Source organism: Gobio gobio (assembly GCF_949357685.1).
Source record: "Gobio gobio genome assembly, chromosome: 18".
Classification (NCBI taxonomy): Eukaryota; Metazoa; Chordata; class Actinopteri; order Cypriniformes; family Gobionidae; genus Gobio; species Gobio gobio.
The window spans coordinates 26,167,800-26,195,738 of record NC_137111.1 but is presented as its reverse complement, the minus strand read 5'-3'; the positions used below and the strand labels follow the sequence as shown (position 1 = coordinate 26,195,738).

The following is a 27,939-nucleotide window of genomic DNA, read 5'->3' as shown; positions in this document are numbered from 1 at the left end:
ATTAATCTACATTTAAAAAAAAATCTGCCGAAAGGTGGCGGATGTTCACTTGCTCTCAATAAAACAGGTGTGTTTTCCTTTACAACCTATTTCCACATGGAGGTAGGCTACTACTTCGAAGATGGTTCACCCGTGGCTTTGTTTAACGAAAAATATCTGGAACGTTTCTCTGCAGTTTCTGCAACACCCTATCGCTCAGTTTGTCCGCTTAAAATAGCCAAGACCAATACGTTTATTGCATTTTATCGCATTTTAAATTCAAACTTCAGCAAATACGCACGGATTGTGATAGTGTCGAGTAGAACTTTACAAAGCCGACCTCTTAATACCTCGCGTAACAGATAAAACAGTCAGGTTTAAAGAAAGAGCTAGAAAGAAACAGTTAGGCTATTGTTTTGATTGAATCCCCCGAGGGCGACGCCGCGTACTCATGCGTAAACTCCTTCACTTCCCTATTCTGCACTCTCGCTGCAGTCCTTCCGCAAAGCAGGTGTTTCAAACAGCGACTTGTTTCAGATGCAGAGCCTTTTAACTGGTGTGGGTTTGCGCAGTTACAATTTCCCATTTAAGTGATACAATGTCCAACATTCACTAAGTCAGTCAGGCTTCCATTTGCGAGTCTCCAGTTAAGGGGACATCATGAAGTTTAACGGGTATCTGAAGTTGCGCATCGGCGAGGCAGTGGACCTGAAGCCCACGACCACCGCTTTGAGACACGCCGTGATGTTCAACAAGGCGAACCAGACCATGGACCCTTACATTATCGTAAAAGTGGACGAGTATAAGATCGGACAGACGCATACAAAGCAAAAAACCAACATGCCCACTTATAACGAGGAGTTCTCCGTTAACGTCAACAACGGCAAGCAATTAGAGTTGGCCGTTTTTCACGACGCACCGATCGGATACGACGACTTCGTGGCCAACTGCACCATGCAGTTTGATGATCTGATGAAGAGTACGAACAGAGAGGAGTCTTTTGAAGGATGGGTGAGGAATGTTTATCATATAGATGTCTCTCCTTCAACTCATAACAAAATTGGGAGAAATTTCTTGGTTTTAAATTGGTAGAGATTTAATTTTCACATGTATGCTATATGATGTTGACATCTGACACTTTGAATCATATAGTTGGAAAAGTTCAGAACCAACAGGGTATGTTGATAAAAAGGCCAGAATGTAATTAATAATGCAATTTTTTTTTATATATCTAAGATATATACTCAGTTGAACACTAAAGACAACAAAAACCATAGTGTTGGATGACCATACTATACAAAATGACTGGGGAGTGTTGTATTTTATTTCAACGGTTTTTTTTTTTTTTTAACTTTGATACAGTATTCCCATATTTGCAAATGAGAGAAGTTTAGAAATATACTCATAAATTAATATCAAGTTCAAAGAATTCAGTTGTTACAATGTACCCACCTACCAGGTCTATTGGAACGCTACTTGAAAACATGTTAAAATGTTTGCATGAATTTAATCAAATTTAATGTAGGCCACCCCCATCACCCTACCAAGTTTAATTTAATTTTAAACATTTTGATTTAAAATTTACATATTCATTTATGCATTTGGCAGACCAAAGAGCTCTACGTTGCATTCAAGGTATAGTTTGTTGTATCAGTTCATGTGAAGACTTCAGATGCAAAAGCCTCTAAGTCCGTCTGATGTCCATCTTATTCTTTAAAATAAGCATTTTTGTCAGGCTTCTATGTATAGGTTTCTACCTAAGTACCGGTACTCCTGAATGGGCTGAGACTGGGATTTAGTGGCTTTGAAGTGAAAGTATTTTATGAACGTATACTATGTGCAGAGAGCATTCACTCAGTATAGTTATCTCATTTTTGACCGAAGTGGCTTTTAGAGGCTTTTGCATCTGAACTCTTCATGTATTAATCAAACCCACGGCATTGGCATTAATAGCACTATGTTTTTCTGTTTGAAATGCAGGAATGCTATTGTAAACAATTAAAAAAATAAAACATAAGCAACTTATGTCCACACTGTTTTAGTTTTAAAGTTGCTTAGCTTGTTTAGGCATGATACATTGTTTGTTTTTGTGCAATCTTTCTGCCTACGCAGCCCTCTCAATCTGTGGTTTCACCTAAACTTCACAGCGTTCGTTCTCTTGTGTTGTGTTTTGCATCTTTGTTTTGTCATGCTCTGTTGTATTGCATTGTGTTCTTTTGTGCATTCTGTTCTGTTCTATTGTATTCTGTTGTGTTGTTTCTTTTGGTCTCGGTTGGTTTGTGCTGTCGTGTTTTTCTTCTGTGAAAAGCAGAAGTGCAAAGGTTATGAGTGTTATCATCTTCCACCATCAAATGTGGCTTCACACTCACCCCCATGTCCGACAATGCATTGCAGTTCTAGAAACAGATGTAGAGATGCTGATGCATGATCAGTAGTGAATGAAAGGAAGTCGGGACAGTCTAGTCAAGCCACTTTTATTGGTGGCTTTTGATAATACAGATTGTTTCAAAGCAGCTTTACAGTGATAACAGGTAAATGCAACACAATTTGTTTCGGCTATACAGCTAAACACTGACTGTCTGTACAGTCAGTCAATTCAATCTGGTGTCAATCTCTCTCTCTGTAGGAGGGTTGCAGCTAAGACCAGCTGAAACATCTTGCTCTGTGGTTTTAGCATCTTCTATGGTCTGAGCACCACAATTTCCATGTCTACACACCGCTTTCAGAGCTAGTTCATGTCAGCGAGCAACAAGTGTCTTAACTCAACACTGCTGCAGGCCAGTAGCAAAACAGTAGTTGTAAAACACTTAGTGTCAGCATTACAGTGACCAGGCCAAACATGCACACACAACATGGCTTTCTCTCTCAGCAGAAGTGGGGAAAGTCATCTTCTAACCTTATTAATCAACCCAAGTACTGTTAGTTCTCTTTTCCCATAATGCATAGGAACAATATTTTTAGAGTGACCGATCGTCTTGTTTTTACATGTCCTGACAAATTTGAACATTTGTTGTTTATCTATTGGACAAAATATGGACATACACTTTGTTAGCATCAAGGTTACATTAGGTTAAACTTTGTGTGTAAGTGGGAAGTGCATGTATATTTTAAAGGGGTCATGAACTGCATTGTTTTATCATTTTATAATATTTCCTGGAGTGCACTTATAATGTTAGTATGATTTTTACATTAAAATGGTCATAATTTAGAAATAAAAGGCATTTTTCCTACCCTGATTTTTTGCCCTTTAAAGCTCTGTTTGTAGTGTGTCTGCTGAGAGACTTCAGCGAGTCCAGAACTCAGTCACTGATAAACTTGAGCTGTTTGATTGACAGCTCCAGCGATTATAAAGCGAGTGTTCTTTGATCGCTTTCTCACAGTTTGAATAACATATTATTTTCATCCTACTAAGAGAAATAATGTGAAGTTGGCCGCTTAGTCACTGCTTTAATTTACACAGAACACCTGACTTTTCATGAATCATTACACATCAGAAATCACTGATCACAGATCAGGCATTAGAATGAACACGTTTACTTGCATGTTGTGGCATTACTGTCGAGTCCATATCTTAAAGTAAAAGTCAGTTTGCAAAGCCTGCGCCGAAATTGCGACTGATTTACCAAAGAATCCACAGTGAAATGTACCGAATACAAATAAAAAATGCTCAACTGAGACATTCACTGAGGGTGCTCTAGTAAAGTGCAGATAGGCTAAGCAACGGCTCCACCATAGCAGTGTACAGTGAGACATTTTTTAATTATTTATTTACTAGTCATTTACCAATAATTGGAATTTCAAAAATATTTTGCTACAAATTGTCTATTAATCTATTAGTCTGCCTTTACATTGTTTTAATGCATTATTAGTATTTTAACACATCATCTTCCTGAGAACCAGAAAAAAAGGTTTTGTGAATTTAGATTAGTTTTTTCCGGTCATTATTGTTTGGAGCATAAAAAAACCAAATGATATATATTTTTTAAATTCCTATGTTATATGATTTATCCTCTGCTCTGTGGAGGACACCAGAACCCCTTTATTGAGAAAATTAAGACATGAATAGACAAACAATGGGATTTTTGTTTTCATTCACCAATTGATTTTTATGCTACAAGTTTTTTTTTTTAATCCAAACTTTGTATAACGATGATTCTCAATATTATGAAAGATACAGAATAATTTGATATTCCATTTTACTTTATGCAATATTTGTGTAAACGTGGTCATAAATGCCATTCCTTTTGGCACCCCCATTGGGGGGGTGGACAACCTGTCCACATACAAAACATGAGCAGCAGTTACAACAAACGTTAAACACTTTATTTCCACTTTTCAAATATTTTTTTAATTTTTATTGAAAATAAATGCCTTTACAATCTGATATGTGATGAGAAAAGGAAGTACAGCGAGTTCGGCAAAAGGCGGAATCGAACCGTCAAAACTTAGTGCCACGCACCTTACCCCTACACTATCACTACTGACAGACACTGATGGTGTGTTCCCGGCTTTATAGAATGAACCTGCGCTTGGAATTGAAAAGTCTTAACGTTACTTGCGGCCTGATGGATGGGTTCTCTCGCGCGTTAATGCGAATTATTATTATTATTATTATTATTATTATTATTATTTTATATTATTTTTTTTATAGTCCTTTTTATAGAGTTTTGCATCGCTGCTGTTTATTTATCACACAACTGCAAATTATAGGCTAATAGGTAAACACACTTCATGAACGACATACATGAGACAGCCTGACACCTAATTGCCTAACTCAGCTGTCAATCAAACTCATCAAGCATTATGCAAAAACCATAATGACAGTTGTTTAAATTATTTTAACGTAATTACAAAATTATTATAGCATTTCAAATACTGAAATAAATAAACTGTAAAAAACATTTTATTTATCTAAGTATTTGAGATGTTATAATAATTTTGTAATTACGTTAAAATAATTTAAACAACTGTTATTTAACAAATATTATTATATTTGTATAATAAACTGGGCAGTGTTGGGGTAGTTACTCAAAAAAAGTAATTAGTTAATAGTTACTAGTTACATCTGTAATTTGTAATGAGATTACTTTACTAGTTACTGTATTTGAAAAGTAACTACACTACTTATTACTTTACTTTCCCATTTCTTAATTTACCGTGTAGATATATGGACAAACATCACGGCTCTATGGCAGTGTTTCCCCAAACAAACAAAAAGGACTATTGTCAAATAAAGTTAAAGAAAATAATAAGAAGAAATAATTTAAATATAAGCAGCAGCACAAATAAATACTATTGAGCAAAGACTCTAATAAAATAAACAATGCTTTTCAGGTTTTTCAGGTACGTCTAACATTAGTTTTCAGGTACAGAAATCAAATGTAAAATAACATTGCATTTTTGACTGTATAAATTAAACATTAATCCTATTCAATTTACAAAATCTATTCAATCAAGAGCAGTGAGTGATGCCCTTGTCTTTTGTTGTTTGACATTAAACAGACAGCAGTAAAGGCTACTGCCCCTTTAAGACCTAATAAAACTGCCCCTTTAAGACCTAATAATACTGCCCCTTTAAAGACCTAATGCTCGGATATGCGTCGTTTTAAAGGGGTGGTAAACCACGATTTCACTATTCTAACTTTAGCTAACGTGTAATGTTGCTGCTTGAGCATAAACAACATCTGCAAAGTTTCAAAGTTTAAAGCAAAGGGAGATATCTGCTTTTAAAGAAATCAGTTTCTAAGAACTACAGCAAACGGCCAGTAGGCGACTACACACATTCCTCCAGGGTTGGTGACATCACCAGGCTCAATATTTACATAAACCCCTCCTCCGAGAATATTAAATAAGGGGGGGTGAGGCCATTTTGTATCGCGGCGCTGTTGTGGTATAGTTAGGCTGGAGTGTTGTTGCCGCGATGCTGAGGAAACGCTGTTATTTTCATCCGGATTGCAGGTCTGGGGCACTTGCTCTGTTCAGCAGTCCTTGGGACGGGGGTGCGTTGCAGAGCGTTTAACATACAGCATGTTATATGCACGTGTGTTTGAGTCAGCGGGGAATCAGGCACGCGCAGGGCTCCCTGCAGCACATCTAACAGAGGAAAACATCCACCGTCTTCGCGATTTCAATGCCAGATTTGCACAACGTCAGCTGCGTGAAAAAAACACTGCCGGTGCGTGGATGCACGACGCGCGCGCTGCACATTTCACGGAGGACAACACAAACTTCCACAAACTTCGCGAGTTCAATACAGGATATGCACAACGGCTTGTCCTGAAAGCTGGATTTACAAACAGAAGCAGTTTACTGATAAAGTCTGATTTATATTTCATCGATGTGTTTTCCTGTAATAGGTTGTAGCAAGGAAGTAAACAGATGACAACGCTGTTCTGCAAACCAGTCTGTTAAAAGCTCATTCATACTTAACGTTATCCGACGAACACCTAACGTTACAAACATTAACGTTAAAATCTCAACAGCGAACCTGGCATTAGTGTAAATGATTCTTTGAGTAGAGCTTTTATGTATTGTTTATCTACAGGCATGCTAAACATGGTTCTGTGTGTGATTTGGCTAACTTACTAGTTAAAGCCAGTGCTTAGTGTTCGTTTTGGGTTAGTTCTTGCGACAGATATTTGGCTATAATCGTTCTAAAAATACAAAAGTTAAAGTGCCATTCAGTAGCGATCATTATAGATCCGCAGTCTTTACTCTCGAGGACTGAACAGGTTCTGCTCGATCATCTTCATTCAAATGTTCTGGGTCTGATTCAGGCTCATATTGCTGTGGTTTTATTGACGCCGTTGTTTCTAATGCTGCTTTCACATGCTCTCGGAATTATCGTAAATACGAGTTTCCTAGGTAAACATTGCACATGAACGCCCTCACATTTTGAAACTTGAATGCTATGAGCTCGTAATCACGACTTCAGAAATCGGAATTATCAAATTTCCGATAGCACGTGAAGGCAGCATAATACTGAACAGCCTCCGGTAAGGGGCGTAACGTTTCCGACGTGCACTGCGGTTAGCGAATCACAACACACTGGGCCAGATAACCAATCTGAGCCCACTGCGTATTTTTGAGGGACTGGCTTCATACAACCCGGAAAGCATCAGACCGTTTTACAAGGAGGGACAGAGCAGTGTAGAATAAAGGTCAAATATATGAAAAATAAGGCAATTTTTTTTTTAAACGAAGCATGAACACATGTTACAATGCACCCCACAAACACAGTCAAGCCTTCAAAAGAATGTGTTTTACCACCCCTTTAAGGCATATACAGACTATGTCTGCTAGGATACTCATCAAGATGGGCATGTTGACATAGTTTTTGTGTGAGTTTGTCCGTTCTAGAGCAAAACTTGAAAGAGAGCTGAGCTCAATATTTGCGCACTGTGAGACGTGTGCGCGCTTTCGGATGAGTGCACATAGACAAAATATTCTCACAGCGCGCGCAACTTCTCATTTGTGATGACGGCGGAAATGACTAGTATTCGAACATACTGCAGCACTATATGCATTGAACAAAGTTTACAAAGAGAGAATTTGAAGGACTTTTACACGGCACCCCTGCTCTTGTCAGACGGCACCTCGGTTGGGAAACACTGCTCTATGGCAACGGTGCACGCAGCACTTAAACATATCAGATCTTTACACACAGGCAAACGCGGCTTGAGTAACGCAGGAAAGCGTGTTCCTATAGTCTAGTAAAGTAGTGTAGTTACCAATATTTTTAGTGTAATGCGTTACTTTACTTTGTTACCCAAAAAAGTAATATTGTTACTGTAATCCGTTATTTTGTAACTTGTTACCCCCAACACTGAAACTGGGGGGACCTAGTCCTCATAGTGGGCGGGCATGTGCCCGTTAGGCCCGCCCGCTGGCTACGCCCCTGCTTACATCGTGTCTTGACTTTGTTTGTTAATGAGAGGTTTCGCGAGCCTGCATTAACTCAGCACCGAATAAAAACTCTGGCGTTTTCAGCGGTGCGATTCTGATCACGTTCGAGAAATCAACAACTATATCTGTGATTGGCTACATTACTCACCGCTGCAAAAACCCGCTGTAAATAGATGCATTTGACGCTCTCCAGAACTCGGACACAAATTTGCAAATCTGCCAAATCTGTTTCGCCAATATTATTACAGTATCAACTGCGGGTGCTTTTGCTTGCGTTTGAGGGTGCTTAGCACCCCTGTACAACCGGGCCTGCATTCACATTGTTGAAAATGATCACATTCCTAGCATTAGGATCCTTCGGAAGGTAATGCTATTTTTAATCCAGTAATCCTGTATTGTTCTTCTCTCCTCGTCATCTCACTAACACACCAGTGGGCGGGGCCAAAGTGGCGATGAGGAAGTAGGCGTTGATCTTCTTTTGCAGAGGCGGTCTTTCACCTATCTATAGATAGACACATTCCACAATGAGCCATTCTCTAGTTTCTGAAACTTACAGGATATTCTAATAGTATGATGATGACTTAAATGTCAAAAGCTGGAAAGGAAAATTTTATTTCTCAATTCATGACCCCTTTAAATGATTAATTAAATTAAAGTTTTTGTTTAGAAAAGTTTTTTTAATGTAATAAATTAATATGAGGTCAAAAAAGGTAATGCATAAATGAGAATTGTGTACATTGTCGCTGCTTGAAATATCATGCAATCCAGTGGATCTCAACCTTTTACCACCCCCCCACCCCCCTCTCACAATTCTAGAGCTAAGGCATAACTAGAAAAATAAATAAGAACAAATAATAAGAAATATCTTGATTTGTAGTTGGAAAAAACAATTAGTTTCTTGTTTAAATGTTTAAAATAAGTCAGGGAATATTAGGATAACATAAGGGTTTCAAAACAGAACAATTCCAGAAACAAAAGGGATGTCTAGTCAGCCCAGACTAAAGTGTGCATTAATTAATTGGTACAGGTCATACCTTGTGCTTCTATAATATACTTTGTTTTGACTATGACATCTGTGTCGCATATTTAAGGGCCAATATGGTTCGGTATTTCAGTTTACAGACACTACTATTTAAAAGTTTAGGGTCAATATGTATGTATTTATTAAAAGAAAATAAGCCATTGAACTGTGTGTATCTGAACAATTTTTGTTCCACATGAATTTCAGTTAACCTCAGAGATACACGGCCTCTGCAGGTTCTGCAGCTGTAGATCACATAGCCGCTAATTAATGATACTCCACTTTCATTCTGTCTGGGTTCCTGTGTGTATTTGTGTTTGTGTAGAGCCTCAGGCTTTTGGGACAAATGGTATGCAGTGAAACCTGCAGTTCAAAACACTAGTTAGTGTGTGTGTGTGTGTGTGTGTGTGTTAGCTTATATGGGAACTGCCTCTAGGAATCCTGCAGTTTCTGTTATGCAATTTTATCTGTCAGTGAAACTAGCATTAAAAAAAGTGTATCAAATGTAAGTTGTGTAATTTGGAGAGACTCTCCACAGTATGTACATTTATCTGCTTTCAGTTCTGCCCAAATGAAAGGAAGTATGTGAGTGGTAAAAATATTCTATTAAACACAAAAGAAGTTGCTAAAGCAAAAATTGGTAACACTTTATTTTGATGGTCCCTTTTAAATGTTCTGTACCTTTGCAACTACTTATTCTAACCCTAAAGTCTACTAATACTCTAATGAGAGTTAGTAGACATGTAGGTGCAACATTATTTCTAGTGGACAGAATGTGTTAAAGGGACCATCAAAATAAAGTAAAATCTAATTTTAAAAAAAGTACAGCTAAATAAATGTAAAAGAGACAGGGAAGAAATACGTTTAGCAGCGCTTTTAAGAACATACTATATGTTAAAGGGTTAGTTCACCCAAAAATGAAAATTCTGTCATTAATTACTTACCCTCATGTCGTTCGACATGAAAAGTCCATCTCACTACAGTGGTTCTAAAATAACTTTATGAATCGGCGAGAATAGTTTTTGTGCGCAAAAAAACCCTAAATAACGACTTACATAGTGATGACGATTTCAAAACAAGGCATCATGAAGCTTCGAAGCGTAATGAATCAGCGAGTCGAATCAGCAGTTTGAATCGCCAAATTTCAGCAGTTTGGCGGTTTGACATGCGATCCGAATCATGATTCGGCTCACTGATTCATAACGCTTCGAAGCTTCATGATGCCTTGTTTTGAAATCGTCATCACTATGTAAGTCGTTATTTAGGGTTTTTTTGCACACAAAAACTATTCTCGCCGATTCATAAAGTTATTTTAGAACCACTGTAGTGAGATGGACTTTGTAACGACGTCTTTAGTACCTTTTAAGGGTCTTGAGAGTGTAAAGTGCCATTGTGCCAATGGAGGCCTTTCAGAGCCATCAGATTTCAACTAAAATATCTTCATTTCTGTTCCGAAGATGAACGGAGGTCTTACAGGTGTCGAACGACATGAGGGTAAGTCATTAATGACAGAATTTTCATTTTTGGGTGAACTAACCCTTTAATTATGGCTACCTGTATGTATGTATTCACAGTATATATAGTTATAAATAACAAATAACATATAGTTATAAATAAGCTAAATAACATTTCTATTTAGACCACCACCGCCTCTTCAACCACACAGCCTCTATCCACAACCTAGTCTTACAAAGATGTCAGCCAACCTGATATCCACAAACCGAAACACACAAAATGAGCGATGGGTAAAGAGCTTTTCTGATTGGCTAAAAATTCAGACTGGCTCAATAATTGGATTTTTAAAGAATCTGGTTATCTGCTCTCTTGTTTCTGCTGTTTACATGCAATATCTCAGGACACCTATTTCAGTGATGTGTCTGGTAGTATATACATTTTATGTGTGGTTCTTAAAAATGTACAAGCACCTTTAACTTGTTTCACTACAGTTAACAAAAATGCATATGAATTGAAAGTCAAATATCTACAGATCTGTTTGCATTGTCTTGCAGTGTTTTGTCATTTAATTATTGTTTAAATTTTCTATCCGATTGTTCTGTGAGAACTTCAGAGAATTTATCTTTAAAATATTTTATATTCTCCACTTTTATTTGCAAATGTACAATAAAATAGTTTATGCTTAGTTTATGGCTGGTGCAAAACATGAAATCCAGAAAATCCGAATAAAGGGAGTTTTACATAGATTAGCAGATTTTATATAAAGAAGTTGTTGTTTTTTTCTGCAACATTTTTTTTACCCATGATTCCATCAAAACCCACACACAAGCATATAGGGTTTAGTTCTGTTCTGTATCACATGCAGGTCTACACATGCCCACAAAATTGGTTTTCTACAGTCTAGAGTTTACCACATGCCCATGAATGGCCCACTTTAACCACTCTTCACTCTTTCCATTTCTGGGTTTGTCTTTCCATCTCTTTTTTTGCTCTACAGTAAACTGATGTCCAGCTCTAACATTTCACTTCTGCCTGACCTCATTTACATTTTCGGTGGTGTAAAACTGCTGTGGACATTGTTTGCTTGATTGGTTGAATGTGGCATAGATAGCCTATTGCTTTCAGTATGTGCCTGAATATGCAATTAAAATTCTCATACGCATAATCAGTGTGACTTGAAACAGGGTTTCCACAATCTTGGAAATGTCAGGGGGCAAAAGGCCTGGGAAAATCGTAATATATTACAGTTTTAAAAGGTCATAGAAAAGTAATTGGAATTTCTATAGTCATTGAATATATATATATATTTTAGTAAATAGTTCTTTGTCAAAAAATTATTCACAAATAACTGTAAAATAGAAATCTATTGGTCTGAAAACCTGTTTAAAGAATCTAAATGATACGTTTAACATTTTTGTCACGTGTTATTTCTCGTGTGTTTCTCATTTTACTATCATTTAAAAATAATATATTTAATGTTAATAGTTATTGGAAGAATAACATTAGTATCCACTATCTAAAGTTATATCTAATGTAATTTAAAAAAATCTTGTTTTTGTGTTGCAGGTTGACCTTGAACCTGAGGGTAAGGTCTACATCCTGGTGACTCTCACAGGCTCATTTATAGACGGTAAGTCCCTCCTCTCGCTTTTGCATAGAACTTCCTTTCTGTCTTGGTCTCTCTTTCTTTTAAATTTCTTAATGCAGAAGTAGAACTTTTACTTGGTGTAATTTAAAAAAATTGATTTCGACTGTCAGTCTGGCTTTGTTTGGACTGGAACATAGAGGTGTACCGAGAACACACAGGGTCTGTTTCATAGCCCCTGATGGAGTAAAATGAAAAAATAAAAATATTCTTGATGAATTTAACTGTCTAGGCCGTGATGATGATGGAAACACACACTTCACTAAAAGAAGGAATCCTAATTTCCTCCCCTCTCTGTTGAGATATCGGTTCACTAACTGTTAAACTGGTACCAGACTTGTCACCACATGTTAGTAGTGCTCTAAGACACACAAAGCCAACTTCAGTCACAGTTTTTTTTTTTATCGACATCTGTCAGAGCATTTTATGCATGAAGTGTACGCTATGTGTGAATCGCACACACTGTGCAGGAGGGGTGTAAAGCTGGCTTCCTTTAAAGGCCTGTGGTTAGGCCTGCAGAGAATAGACTACACTTAATAATACCACTGAACTGGGGGCTTGTAATCTGTCACTCTTCCCCCTCACATATTTAAAAGAATGTTACATTGCATTACAGGAAATGTGTACGAATTCTAAAAAGACCATGCATCATTATCATAAAGTAATTAAAACATTTTTCCGTTATCTCTGTGTTTAGATGACACTGGAGGAAATGAACGTTCCTATAAGGAATTTAATCGAAAACGGCAGCAGGCAGTTCGAAGGAAAATTCACCAAGTGAATGGGCACAAGTTCATGTCAACCTTCCTAAAGCAACCAACATTCTGCTTCCACTGCAAAGAATTCATATGGTAGTGCACTTTTTTTTTTTTTAACGCAATCATTTTTTTAAAAATTTAACACTTTTTTTGTGAGTTTTAAATCATGCAACTAAAAGCGTATATGTTGGAATCCTCATGAGGGGTGCTCATGAGTCCTTGAGCAAGATATTTATATTCATCTGCATGTCCCTGTAATAAGATTTCTGTAAGTGTTTTTTTTAATAACAGCATTATCTAAATAAGAAATTGGGCAGGAGTTTCTGTGCTGACTTTCTGACTTTAGAGGGGAAATCTGTGGAATTCAGCAGGATGAATTTAAACGCTTAGAAAAATGTATACCCCTGAGAATGCAATTTTTTTCCTGGTAGCTGAAAGCATAATCAAATTACTAACATATCGAATAAACAAACACACAGCGTGACAGAGACATCCTACATGTGTATATTCCTACAACTTGAGTCGGTGACATCAGAATATCATGTGGACTTTTAATGTCAAGTTCACTTTAGGTGACACTATTATATAAATGGCTTTTCTAACAAAGTTTATTATAATCAAAAATGGCACATAATATAAATAGGGTTTATTATGTAAAAAGTGTGTTACAGGGAAGTTTGGGTAACACTTTACTTGAAGGGGTGTGCATAAGACTGACATGACACCTTCATAATCATGACATGACACATGTCATGAATATGAAGGAGTTTTTATGCATGTTCATGACAACTGTCATTGAGTGTAATTCGCTCAATTATGTCATTTTTAATGCAAAGATTACATTATTTGAGATGTCTTTGTTATGACAACTTGACATAAACCAATACATCATAACCTGTCAGTGTCTTTGTCATGACAACTTGACATGACCAAGACAACATAACCAAAGTATTAAAATATTAAATATTATCCAAATTAAGTGTTAATACTCTGTCAAAGTATTTTATAACAGTGTCATGAATATTTTCCTTGACCTAAACTATGGCGTCATAGAGGAAATCCTACTGAGTCATTGAAAACTCGCCTCAAAATGATAGAGTGGCACCACTGGTTAGGTGTACGCCATTATGATGGAGTCTTAGCTAGACTTATCCATGATGTAAAAAAGCATTTCAAGAAAATATTAATGTGTGGGATGCTATAATTAACTGTTTAGGAAACTTTTTTTTAAAAACATTATGAACTGAAAAATATTCACGACACTGTTATAAAATAATTTGACAGAGTATTAACACTTAATGACATTTTAATGACAAATTCAACTTGTACCACTGAAAAAAAGATTTATGACAGGTTATGTTGTCTTGGTAATGTCAAGTTGTCATAACAAAGACATTTCAAATAATGTCATCTTTGCATTAAAAATGACATAATTGAGCGAATGACATGTATACGAACTCCTTCATATTCATGACATGTGTCATGTCATGATTATGAAGGTGTCATGTCAGTCTTATGCACACCCCTTCAAGTAAAGTGTTACCGAAGTGTGTGTACAACTACAAGTGAGTGACTGCACAAACTTTTCACAAACGTTATGTGTATTTTCTTCATGTTCCAGGGGTGTTTTTGGGAAACAGGGCTACCAATGTCAAGGTGAGTAGACACAGTCTCTGTATTCATTAATATTATCTGTGTTTACATTGATTGTAATGTATGTTGTAACTAACTGTGTGTGTGTGTGTGTGTGTGTGTGTTAGTGTGCACCTGTGTGGTACACAAGCGATGCCATCAGTTTGTGGTTACGGTGTGTCCACGCATGAAGAAACCTGCCATGGAACAGGTAACACGCAACCCTAACCCTAAAATACATTTGTAGTCCATTTTTTGTGTGTGGGGATTTCACAAGATGGTTTGATCTGTTTTTGCTTTTCCTCTGTGGACATTTATTTAAATTTTGCCTGTAGAATTTCTCTGTAAGAGAAATGACTACGGGCTGTATCCTGATACGCCACCTGCTAGTCAGAAGAAGAATTGCTGAATTGTAAAAAAATAAAAAAATAAAAACTCTTTATCTTATTTTTTTATGCATTTGTTCCTTGTCATTACAGACTACAAATCAGGGTTTCAGTATAAACATTCCCCATAAGTTCAACATCCACAATTATAAGGTTCCTACCTTCTGTGACCACTGTGGCTCTTTGCTGTGGGGCCTCGTAAAGCAAGGATTGCACTGCAAAAGTAATCATTTCTTTTCTTTTTTATCACCACTCCTTATTTCTCAGAAATCCATCCTTTACTGTGTTGTGATGCTCATCTAGTTGTCGTGTTTTTACTTCTGTAGTTTGTAAAATGAACGTCCACATCCGTTGTAAGGGAAATGTTGCACCAAATTGTGGAGTCAACAATGTAGAACTGGCTAATAAACTGGCAGAAATGGGCCTTCAGCCAGGAGGAATGACCAAACGCAACTCTGTGGTACGTTAAATACATGCATGTGCACAATCTTTTAGGAAGTGAAATATGTGATCTGTCGGTCTGTGTGAATCTCTCTCTCTCAGTTTAAGTTTATTGGGCTTTATTTACATCATGTACTGTAACTGTACATTTCACATGGCTGCATGCAGTGACAATAGAGCAAAATGAAACTTTAGGGAAGTAAACAAAGAAATTAAGGTACAGTAGCACAAGACCATCGACAGAATAATAGGGAAAGATACAATGTATAGCACTAAACAAGTAATAACTTGTTCTCTCTCTTCTCAGGGTCTCGCAGGTATGGACACTCAGTCCCGGACGTTGAGTGTGAGAGATCGAAGGGAATCGAAAAAAGAGCAGAGTTGGAAACTGGGAATCTCCAACTTCACACTTCTTCAAGTGTTGGGAAAAGGCAGCTTTGGCAAGGTCTGTGCTCAAGATTATTCCTTTTTACTTCAAGTTCAGGTAGCACAAAGTTTGCAGACTATACAGAATATAAAAGTATTCGCACGATTCCAATGTGATTGTGTGTCCTTGTTACAAACGATTCCAATGTGATTTTTTTTTTTTTTATCCTTATGTGAAATAAATTACATGCTACAGTCACACGTCTGCTTAAAAATTATGTAATAATATTTGCCAATATTCCTCACTTGATTTTATGCAACAACAACCACAACAAAAAATGTGTAGTTTTTCCAGTCTACATAAAAAAATGTTATGTTCGCCATCATTAGCATTGCTATTGTTTTTATTACTATTGTTATTATTATTGTTATTATATTATTATTGATATTAGTATTGCAATTGTACTGTCAATACAAAATATTATCATCATAACCATATTTAGTATTACTGTTGCTATTATTATTGATATAAATTTTATTATTATTATTATTATTGATTTAAGTTTTGTAATTTTTTCATTTATTTTTTCATTTCTTGTATGAGTACCACTACTGTTATTATTATCATTAGTATCAATGTTATCTATTATTATTATTATTGATATTACTATTGCCGTCAACACAAATTATCACCATCTTTAGTATCATTATTGTATTATTACTGTTATTATTATTACTGACGATATTACTGGTGCCGTCATCACAAAATATTACTATTATTATTTGTCATTGCTGCTTATTATTCATTGCTGTTATTATTACTGCTGTTTTATTGTTGTTTTTGTGTTTTGTTGTTGTGTTCTGTGTTCACCCTATGTTGTAAGTTTTGCACTCCTAATAAAAAAATTAAATAAAATAAAAAAAATATGCTCTGAAAAAACATTAGATCATTGTACTGCTAATTACTTCTAAACCGTGTAATATGCCTCAGTTGGCTGTGCTGTTTCATATTCAAATTCATATTTGTGCCACAAATCAGAGTGAATATGCCCTTACAAATGAAAGGAAAGATACCCTACATGCTTTAAAGTCATGCTGTTGTTGTGGTGTGTAAATAGGTGATGCTGGTCCGGTTGAACGATTCAGATCAAGTGTTTGCAGTGAAGGTCTTGAAGAAAGACATCATTCTGCAGGATGATGATGTGGAGTGCACTATGACAGAAAAACGAGTGTTATCCCTTGCTTCCAGTCATCCTTACCTCACTCAGCTCTTCTGCTGCTTCCAGACACCGGTGAGAGACACAGACAGACACAGACAGACACAGACAGACAGACACACACACACACACACACACACACACACACACACACACACACACACACACACACTGTATTATGTTCTCTGAATAAGAGCATGTAGTTTTTCACGTCATCAGAAGGTGGCAGTAGAGGATTAACCACAGGTCAAACGTCATCAATATGTTTTGATCTGGGTTACGTTCTACTTTTGCATTTTCTGTGTATGTGTAGTTTTCCTTTTTGTATTTTGTGAGAGGTCAAATGTCCACTATAATCTGCTTGCATGTTTTGCTTGAAGCATGTAGAATAATTTACAGGTCACTGAATCCACTAACCTATTTTTTAATGCTTTTATACAGACCCACTTGAAATGTTATACACACTATCATTTGGTTACAGGGTTGCATTTACTTACTCTACCTTAAGTGTACACAAGGTTTTAACAAACGTGTGTGTGCGCACACACACACTGATTGCTAAAGGATTTAAAGAAAGGCTTCATGTTAATTCCAGCGGAACAGATCTGACATGATGACCTCTCAGGATTTATTACTGCGGAGTTCACGTGAACATGGATGTGCAGTAACATCCTCAAGGTCTTGCTGATGTGTGTACAGTGTAATTGTAATGAGTAAAGGAATTTATGAACCGGTTTTCTGCGCTTCATCACAGCCCTGACACGCACAATCAATCTCTTAAACCTCCACACGTGAGCGACATACAAAGCACTCTCATGACCCTTTGGGGCCAGGTTAAATGAGATAGCAATGCAATGTGTCTGTAAAAATCGATGATCTCAGAGGGCCTGCGGTGTGTGGGACTGTTTCACAGTGATTGTGTGCGTCCGTGATGGGTTTGGTCATTAGTGGACGTGGCATGCCGTTTGCTTGTCCAAATCTGGTCCACTTTTCATGTCCTAGTGAAAAACGTATCATTTAGACAGGAAGTAAATGTCTGACTGATGAATTCTATGGTTATTTCACCCAAATTTTTTAATTCTGCTATTAATTAATCATCCTCATGTCGTTCCAAACACGTAAGACTTTCGTTCTTCTTCTGAACACAAATGAAGATCTTATTAATGAAATCTGAGAGCTTTCTGTCTCCCCATTGACAGGCTACGGAACTACCACTTTCAAGCCCCAGAAAGGTAGTAAAGACATCCTAAAACTCCAGTGGTTTAACCTTAATTTTATGAAGTGACACATGCTTCACAATTTACCATTTTATTTACAAAAATATTCCTCTCCCAACACACGTTCACACCACAATGTCTGCTCTCGCATCAACACAACATGCATGCATCATGATGCTCATGAACACGCGTTGGAGTTGAATATTTTTTAAATAAAGTGATAAATTGTGTTTTTTTTTTTTTTTTTGCAAACAAAGCACTCATGTAAGTCGCGTTGCTTCATAAAATTGAGGTTAAATTACTGGAGTCACATGGATTTCTTTTTATGATATCTTGACTACCTTAAAGGAACACTCCACTTTTTTTGAAAATAGGCTCATTTTCCAACTCCCCTTGAGTTAAACAGTTGAGTTTTACCATTTTCGAATCCATTCAGCCGATCTCCGGGTCTGGCGGTAGCACTTTTAGCATAGCTTAGCATAAACCATTGAATCTGATTAGACCGTTAGCATCTCCTTCAAAAAAAATGACCAAAGAGTTTCGATATTTTTCCTATTTAAAACTCTTCTGTAGTTACATCGTGTACTGAGACAGACGGAAAATGAAAAGTTGTGATTTTCTAGGCCGATATGGCTAGGAACTATCAAGGAAATGTAATAATCAACTTGTAATAATCAAGGAACGTGGCGTACCATGAGTGCAGCGGCGCAATGATATTACTTAGAGCCTGAAAATAGGCTTCTGTCAACATTACCAACATGACAACTTGCTTGCACAGAGAGCGTGCTGGGGACTATTTCCAGGTGCTGCGTAATATCATTGTGCCGCTGCACCCATGGTACGGCACAAAGTTCCTTGATTATTACGCAGGAATGAGAGTATAGTTCCTAGCCATATCGGCCTAGAAAATCGCAACTTTTCATTTTCCGTCTTAGTACACAATGTAACTACAGAAGAGTCAGGTTTTAAATAGGAAAAATATCAAAACTCTTTGGTCATTTTATGAGTGAGATGCTAACGGTCTAATCAGATTCAATGATCTATGCTAAGCTATGCTAAAAGTGCTATAAATTGGCTGAATGGATTCGAAAATGGTAAAAATCAACTGTTGGAAGTTGGAAAATAAGTCTATTTTCAAAAAAGTGGAGTGTTCCTTTAATGGGGCTTGAAAGTGGTTGTTGCGTAGGCTGTCAATGGAGGGACAGAAAGCTCTCAGACTTCATTAAAAAGATGAACGAAAAAGAAAAAGACAAGTATTTTGGGTTTGGAACGACATGAAAGTGAGTAATTAATGACAGAATTTTCATTTTTTAGGTTTTAAGGCCGTGTGTCCACCAAATCGTTTTTATCCAGCTGAAAACGTTAGGCGCTCGCTTGAAAACGTCTCGCTGTAGGTGCTTGAGAGCGTTTTGGCAGCGCAGCGTTTTTTTCTCCAGTTGGGACTCTTTGCTTATGATGCAGAATAACCACGGAAGTGTTACTTCTAGAATCTAATTTCACAGATAGTTTGCTTCTTTATTGATTCTATATAAAAATGCCGATACAATGTAAAGTATTTGCTCTGGCTCTTGTTTTAAATTATTTTGTTCTGTTATTATTATGCTGCTTGTTTTCATCAGTTGATGTTGTACAAGCAGAATGTTGCGGTTGGTCTGTGTTGTTATTGTCCCGCCCCTCCTCCACTGTGATTGGATGGCTGGGTGAAAAATGTGACAGTGATGAGCGCTGCGTTTTACTCAAAGTTAAACATTCTTCAACTCTCGGCGACCAGTAAAAAGCGGGTCTTGTTACGATCATAGCGCTCTAAATTGAAAACAATTGAATACGCCAGTCAGCCGCGTGAAAAAAGGCTTTGGTGGACACACGGCCTAAGTGTAATTTTCCCTGGTGGACTACAAAAATGGCCCTTTCATATTTTGTTTGTTACAGAAGAAAATTTTAAATTGAGCATTTTTCTTTAATATTTTGGATTATACATCATCATTATCCTGTACATGCTAAAGTCATATCCAAATATGGCCAGTTTCACAGTAAATGTACACTTTTAGGGGGGGGGGGGGGTGAACTTTCCACATCTTACCCTACTGATTATTCCCCGAACTGAAAGTTATTGCTTTTCACAAGTGCTTTCCAGTTTTGTTTGCAACATACTGGTCCGTAAACTGACTGTGGGTGGTCCCTGGTTGTGCGGTCTGAGTTTATGTAGGCCATGCTGAACTCAAGCATGCTGTCAATTCAAACTTATGATGCTTTTCATTTTAGATCACATGACCCAACCCTCACAATCCCATAATCCTGTGTTTCCTGCAGTCTTCTTTGCTGACTAAACAGTATTTACGTTTTCTGCTTCATCTCGCTCTCCCATGAATCTTCTAATGGTTCTGACATGCTGGGTTAACCATCTGGTTGGTTTGAAAATTGTTCCAGGAGTCTCCCTATAAGAAGCTGGATTTTCTGATGTTGTAGGTGGTAATCTAGTGTTTATTGTTGTCTTGTAGCTGAATCTTTATCTTAACTTCTTAATCCTTTCACAGGAGCGTCTGTTTTTTGTAATGGAGTTTGTGAATGGAGGAGATCTGATGTTTCATATTCAGAAATCCAGAAAGTTTGAGGAAATAAGAGCCCAATTCTACACAGCAGAGATCACGTCTGCTCTCATATTTCTTCACAGCAAGGGGATTATATACAGGTTAGACGCACACAAATGCACTCAAACCAGAAATTAAAAGGATATGTCATCCAAATTGACAATTCTGGCATCATTTACTCACCGTCATGGCGTTCCAAACACTTTCTTCAATGGAACACAAAAGATGAAGTTTAGTTGAATGTTCAAGCTGCCCTTTTCCAAACTACCGCTGTCCCTGATCTTCATCAGCATTCGTTCTTCATTTGTGTTCTGTGGAAGAAAGAAAGACCAATTAATTTGGAACAGCATGAGGGTAAGCAAATTATGACAAATTTTGTTTCTTGGTTGAACTATCCTGTTCTGCGAATTCTCAGAAACGTTTTCCTTCCACTTCCTTTTTAATTGCCACTTCTGTGTCCTCTGAGGTTTATTACCACTATGAGACTATTTTTTTTTACCTTTTGCGTTTTTACATGGACCTTTTAAAGCTGTAGTGCTTTACTGCTTTGACTGGGAAACAGCACCAGCACTGAAGCAGAGAGCAAAATATGAGTTGGCTTACATGGCAAATGGAAACATATCAGCGCTCGTTCAGTTTCTGTGGGCTGAATATGAATGTATGATAAAGTATAAACATTATTTTGAATGTGTGTGTATGTGAGAGGTAAATAACCATTTTGAAACCATTTGTAATTTTTCTTTAAGAAGGAAGTGATTTACCAAGTGATTTTTTTCATGCAGAAGTGATTTACCTAGTAAACAAAAATATTAACATATAACATTTCTCTCTCTCTCTCTTTCTCTCTCTGCCATAATGGTCTGAATCTGGACATATTGTTATATGTGTTTGTGTATTATTTCAGGGATCTGAAGTTGGATAATGTTCTGCTGGATAAGGATGGTCATTGTAAACTGGCTGATTTTGGCATGTGCAAGGAGGGAATGTTTGAGGGTGTTGTCACGGGTACCTTTTGTGGAACTCCAGATTACATTGCTCCAGAGGTGATTCAAACACTCCATGACATTCTGTCTTGTAATCAACGGCTGTCTAAATACACACAAAATTATGCATCACAAAGTCTTTCCGATTCTGATTGTGCTAGAAGTATCAGATGCCAACTTAGAGATTCTGCTCAGATCCTTTTTTGGCTTTGATGTTTATTAACAGACAGTTATTAATTCAAAATGTTAAATTATTTACAGTGTTGTTATTGTTTACACTTAAAAATGGTTTTCGTTCATTGAAATAAAGCTGCAATAAAATACAAATTTAAATATTAGATTTAAGAAAAATGTATACTATTTTAATTAGTTGCCAAAGTCTCATTTATATAATATCACATAAAATAAAACATAATTTATGCAACAGTTTGTTCTGGTTCTCAAATCTGATTGGCTACGAACCTTTTCTAGCTGTGCGATTATTCTCACTCCGCTTGTGGCGACTGTCATGGCATTCGAGCAAATCCACCATTTATATATATATATTTTTTTTTTACAAATAGTACCGCTTTTGTGTCACGGAATGTAGTTTTAAGAGTTTTTTTTTTTTAGTCGAGAATAGTTATTTAGACCTCAAATATGTGACTCTCATATAAACATAGCAACTATTTTACAATTTAGACACTTTAGCAGATGTGAGCCCCAGACTGACAGCGGCCATTCAGCGCTCATGTACCCGCCGAGAACAGCTTAATTTCATCCAGTCCTTCAGGAATTTGCCACTGGCTCTTTTGTAGATAGTGGTTAAACATGAGATAAAATGAATTTGGGGGATCAAATGGACAATATTTGGTCTTATTAGTCTATTTCTTGTTCCAGAGCAAATCGATTTGGGTTTTCCTATTGTCTTCTTATAATAATTTTTCATTGAAATATAATTGTTCAATAAATATTATTTTATATAAATATGCCATATTTGGTATTGAGAAAGGGTCCGTTAGTGATTGTGATAAGGACTTCAGTGAAAGTTACATTATTATGCCGTTAGAATGCGACAAAGACTGTCTTTATGAGTGAGTCTGTTGTACAAACGCAATATCACACTCATAGCCATGTAATATGGCTGTATATCAGCACGCTGTGATGACAGCCATAATGCACAGCTACTCATGTGATATAATATAATATTGTTGATAAAAATGTGTAATCAAGGTGTCTGTGTGTGTGTGTGAGAGAGAGAAAGATGGTAGGATGTCCTAGATGTAATAAATGTGATTTTTATATGGTCCTATAGATCCTTCAGGAGATGCTGTACGGGCCGTCGGTTGATTGGTGGGCTCTCGGTGTGCTTCTGTATGAGATGCTATCTGGCCATGCCCCCTTTGAGGCAGAGAATGAGGATGACCTTTTTGAGTCCATCCTGACCGAAGAGATCATCTATGCGTCCTGGCTCGGCACAAATGCCGTGGACATACTGAAAGGGGTGAGCTGCTCAGTGTTTGCTTAAGAGTCCTGGAGTCATACAGACATGAATTGCCTTGAACAGAGCAGTGTCTGCTTATATGTCCTGATTGGTGGGAGGCATATGGTGTGAATTAAACTGTCAATTCATGCAACATTGAACATCAGTAAACAGTAAATACCTCCCATCTGATCCCTCTCTGTCCCTCATACTCCCTCTCTTGCATAACTATATTTAGCCTCGATCCACAATCCACTGCTCTCACATGACTAGCTAAAAATAAAGACTCTTCACATCAAATGTACACAGTCCCCCTGCTCTTACTCTATAGTGTTTGCTCTCACTGTGAAGCATAGTATCGGTAATATTACTGGTGATGATTTTTTCCCCCTTAGAGTAACATGCAATTATTGAAGGACCAATAAATTTCCAGTTGAATCTGGAAATTCAACAGCAGAATGTCACTATTTGCCTGGGATGAAAAATACTGAAAACCTGGGTGATCCAACTTGACATTGACTTACAAGAGTCAAAGAATAGATCAATAGAGTGGCTAAAGAGCATTCTATTTTTGGAATGGCAGACCTCTGTCCTGTTGCATTGCTGTGCTGTTATCTGATGTAGATAGCTCAGAAATATACATTAACCATTGTAAGAAACAATGGACAATATACGGACTACTGGCAAATCCGGGAACTTAACTGTCAATTTCGTCACCACCCCTTTTTAGGGGAAAATAAACTAGACTTCCTATAGACTTCAATACAAAATAGCGGCACAAAACAACGTCCGTACACAGCCGGCAGGCGTGAATAACTTAAGAAATCACCAAGATTAAACATGTCAAGTAATTATATGTCCTTAAGGCTATATCTCTGCAACGCTTTATCGTATTCAAACCAAACTTGGTACATGTCATCACAAGCATGAATTGAGGCAACATGCTGTGTTTTGGCACAGTGCCACCTACTGGTCCGGAGATACGAAAAATTGCTAGTTTTGTTTATAACTTCTGAACCGTTTGTCCGAAAATTGGATTCGGGACGTCATGTCGAATCGACTGATAACCAATTTTACCATATCGACCATTTTGGCTGTTTGCCATTTTAAATTATTTGCTAAAATGCTGCATTTTAGGAACACATAAACGGATTGTTACGAAACTTGTTATCGGTCATCACCACGATGCCCTGAAGGAGCCTGAGAAGTTTCGAAACAGCGCCACCTAGTGGATAATTTTTTTTTCCAAATGCTTATAACTTTTGGTGTGGTGTGAGTCATCTCCTAGACTCCTGAATCGTCCAACGATACCAGACATGCCAGGTGTCGGCTTATGGTTTGTGCAGCGTTGTAATTTAGCGCTTAAAAAACGTTAACGTTAGCTGATATCTTCGAAACCGCTAATCCGATCGAGATGAAACCAGCGTCAGAAGTTCTGAAACATAGGTCGATAGCAACATGTTAATGCCTAAATGTAAAAATATTGATAGTAAGGGGTAGTGAAATCCAATCAAAGTCAGGTTTCAGTCATTTTTTACATGTTTTTTCATATAAATGTTAATAACTCCAAAACGAAATGAGATATTTTCACCAAAATTGATACGGATGTATGGGCTCACTCCGAGGACACACAAAAAAAATGGTGGGTTTGTGCCTCTTGATGTCACTATAATAGAACAAAACATGAAATTCCCATTGACTACAATGCAGTAATATGATAAATTATAGGCCTTTGTTTTAATAACGCTTTGGCGCATCATTATGAAACTCGGTATGTGTCTTCGAGACCATGCCCTGAAGGTACTCAAAAAGTTTTGAAGCAGTTAAAACAAAATTTACAAAAAGGCTAATAACTTTTGATTAAATAGCCTATTGTAATGAAACTGGTCATAAAACATTCTTTGGGTCGTGCTGGGAACATAGATACCAATTTTGCCATATTTGGTCAAACTTCCTGTCCTCCATCTTGTTATTTGCTAAAAACCTACTTTCTAAAACGTTTGTCGATTCTTCACCAAAATCGAATCGTATCCTCTTTAGACTGTGCCGACAAAATTTTATGGATTTTGCGTCGATAGATGAAACAGTTTTCGTACACCGCAACGACAAAGTTGAGGCATGATGCCAAAAAGACTCTTGAGGCTGTATCGCTGCAATGCTTTGACATATTGACACAAAACTTTGCATGTGTCATTGTTCCCTTATTCTGACCACACCACATCAATTTCGTAACGTATTTCCACGTATTGGTCAAAAGTGATAAACCATTCAATCATATTATTAGTGACTATATATATTTCAGCCATTTTGCCTAAAATCATCTTAAACTGTATAATTGTTCATTGTTGCAGTTGGTCTGACACTCTCAGTCATGTTGGCATGTCTTGTCATCTTATTTGCGCTTGGCCCCGGTATTGCTGCTTGTTATAATATTAAAAAAAACCTTTATTTTAAACAGTATCAACCTAATATTGGATATTTAATAATGCATGATCATTTTCTCTATATTTTACATTGAGATTGCTGTCGCTCACCTAAAATCAATCTTAAAACACTAATAATTTAGTAATGCTGTTAAATGTAATCTTTAGTAAATCAAAGTGAACATCATTTTTTTTAAGGCACATTATGCCTAAATTCACTTGTAACATTTACAATAATTGATTCTTCTAGTATTTTGTTCATTTAGACAAAATAGTATTGAATTTTAATATCAGCTATATTGTTTTTTGTTTTTGTTCAGTAAAACTAGATGATCCCTCTGAACAATGTTGTTTGGAGTCGATGACGTATGGTACCTAGCTGCGCTTCCTAATGGGTATCAGATTTACCCGACGTGTGTGTGTGTTTAGACGACCGTAGAAGTAGGGCCGGAGTTGATTTGATTTTTAATCTAATTTGTTATATTTGATAGCTTACATTGAGGCTCTCAGCACAAGCGTTTGTGTGTTGTTATATACACATTCTTGTAGGAGTTGAGTCTGATTACTGATACTTACTGATTTAATCTTACTATGGAGATTTGATAGGATTCACAACATTCAATAGCTTTGGGAACTTTCTTTTCTATTTTGCAAGTGATTTTGTTTTCAGAAACAAACTGATATATACAGTATCTAGTGTGTATTAGCTTTCACATTTAAAGTAGATGCATGTTTTACAGACATATTTTTTTTGCTCAGTTTCTGACAAAGAATCCATCCCGCCGTCTGGGTTGTGTGGCTGCAGAGGGTGGAGAGACTGCTGTAACCAATCACATATTTTTTACTGGCATTGACTGGGACAAACTAAACCAGCGAGAGCTTGACCCACCTTTCAAGCCCAGAATTGTGAGTAAAAAAATGAATAATTATAATATATTGTAAATGTAAATGCAGATTTATACATTTCGATTTTAAAATCTAAAATCCCCAGAAAACTGCAGAAGATGTGAATAATTTTGATCCAGACTTCACTCAAGAGGAGCCTACTTTTACGCCCATTGATGACGGCATCATCCCATCCATCAGTCAGGACGAGTTCCGTGACTTCTCCTTTACCTCTCCTGAACTCTTGAAAGTGGTATCGGAGATGCTAAGTAGAGATGAAGAAACGTGTGATGTCTTAAAGAAGGGTCGGATTTCAGGAGAATTCTGTGACGTGATAGACCCAAATTAATTGTGACAATGGAAACTTGCAAGTGCTAAAAGAACAGTTCTGAAAGAACAGTTTGGATACCAGATTATTTAAAAACGGTTCATTTCAGTGGCCTAGCTTTTTGGTCCATACCCAAGCTATAAGATTCTCTTGGCCTATGCTTCTGCTTTTGCACAACAGTTTAATTGTCTTTGCTCAGACATCATGAGTGATACACAAAGATCTCCATGAGACGCTCTATTACAGAAAACACCAATCTGATCAACAGATATACTGGTCCATATATAACAGTGCTCATATCTAAATGTTTAGACCCCCTGCACTTGCTGTCTCTAACACAGACAAACGTCATGCTGAGAATTGTTCTGTTGTCAAGGAACACGACTCAAAATCAGACTCATGAGAATGTATTTCAAATGGAAACTCTAGTTTTGTAAACTATTTTCATACATTTCAGTGTTCGTCTTTACTGTTTGTTTGCTATTAAGTTTTAGGTCAGAATTTCACCCACGATTCACTCCAGCATCTGTAGATGTATTTTATTGTTGATAAAGGTTACAGTATTGAGTTCTCTTAGACCTTTTCTGTCTGTGACTCCATCAGAAGGCATCTCCCCTCTGTTGTTCTGAGGGGTTAAAGGCTAACACAGTCAAGAAAAACGTTGACCAGCTTCAATCTTTTATATTGAGGCCAGTGACTTTTCCTCATCGTCCTCATCATTCTTTAATGTTGTATATATGGATCTTCTCAGTCTGAGCAGACAAAAATATTTATTGGCGTTTGCTTTTATACCTCTGCGTATTTCCCATTATTACTTTTTGCGATGTAGTTTCAGTTGTGAAAGCAATCTATAAGAAAGTGCAAAAAATGTATTTAATCGCTATCAAATATATTCAGATAGAGTATTCATTGCTTAAAACCAAAAACATAAACGAGCCTAGCTTATCTTAGTTTCTAAATTTTGTTTTTTTTCAAACACACTCTCATGGCAGTTTGTAACTATTTTACAATTTAGCTAATTGGTGGTTTATTCGTATTAATTAATATGATCTCATTCTTAAGTTTTCTACTTACACCCCACTGATGTTAGATGTAGAGGTCGACCTTCATGCTTGCTTTTTTTTGAAAAATGAACCTGGGGTAATTAACACATGGTTACCGAGTCGTTCTCTGGGATGCGTTTTCATGAAAACCGAATGTAAAGTGTTTTATCTCTAAAAACAGATTAGCTTATAACGCTAGTATATG

General features: G+C 36.9%; 1 protein-coding gene across 1 annotated transcript; it reads left to right on the top strand.

Moving 5' to 3' along the window:
• Positions 1–8: 8 nt before the first annotated feature.
• On the top strand, positions 9–27,267 carry prkcha (protein kinase C, eta, a). The gene is made up of 14 exons (XM_079842494.1): positions 9–990; positions 11,927–11,990; positions 12,703–12,856; positions 14,385–14,419; positions 14,524–14,606; positions 14,875–15,004; positions 15,108–15,241; positions 15,530–15,667; positions 16,707–16,880; positions 20,557–20,711; positions 21,515–21,653; positions 22,888–23,076; positions 26,238–26,384; positions 26,470–27,267. Exons 1-14 carry the CDS (start codon positions 640–642, stop codon positions 26,710–26,712), a joined length of 2,136 nt encoding a protein of 711 aa, XP_079698620.1. The 5' UTR covers positions 9–639; the 3' UTR covers positions 26,713–27,267.
• Positions 27,268–27,939: the final 672 nt, after the last annotated feature.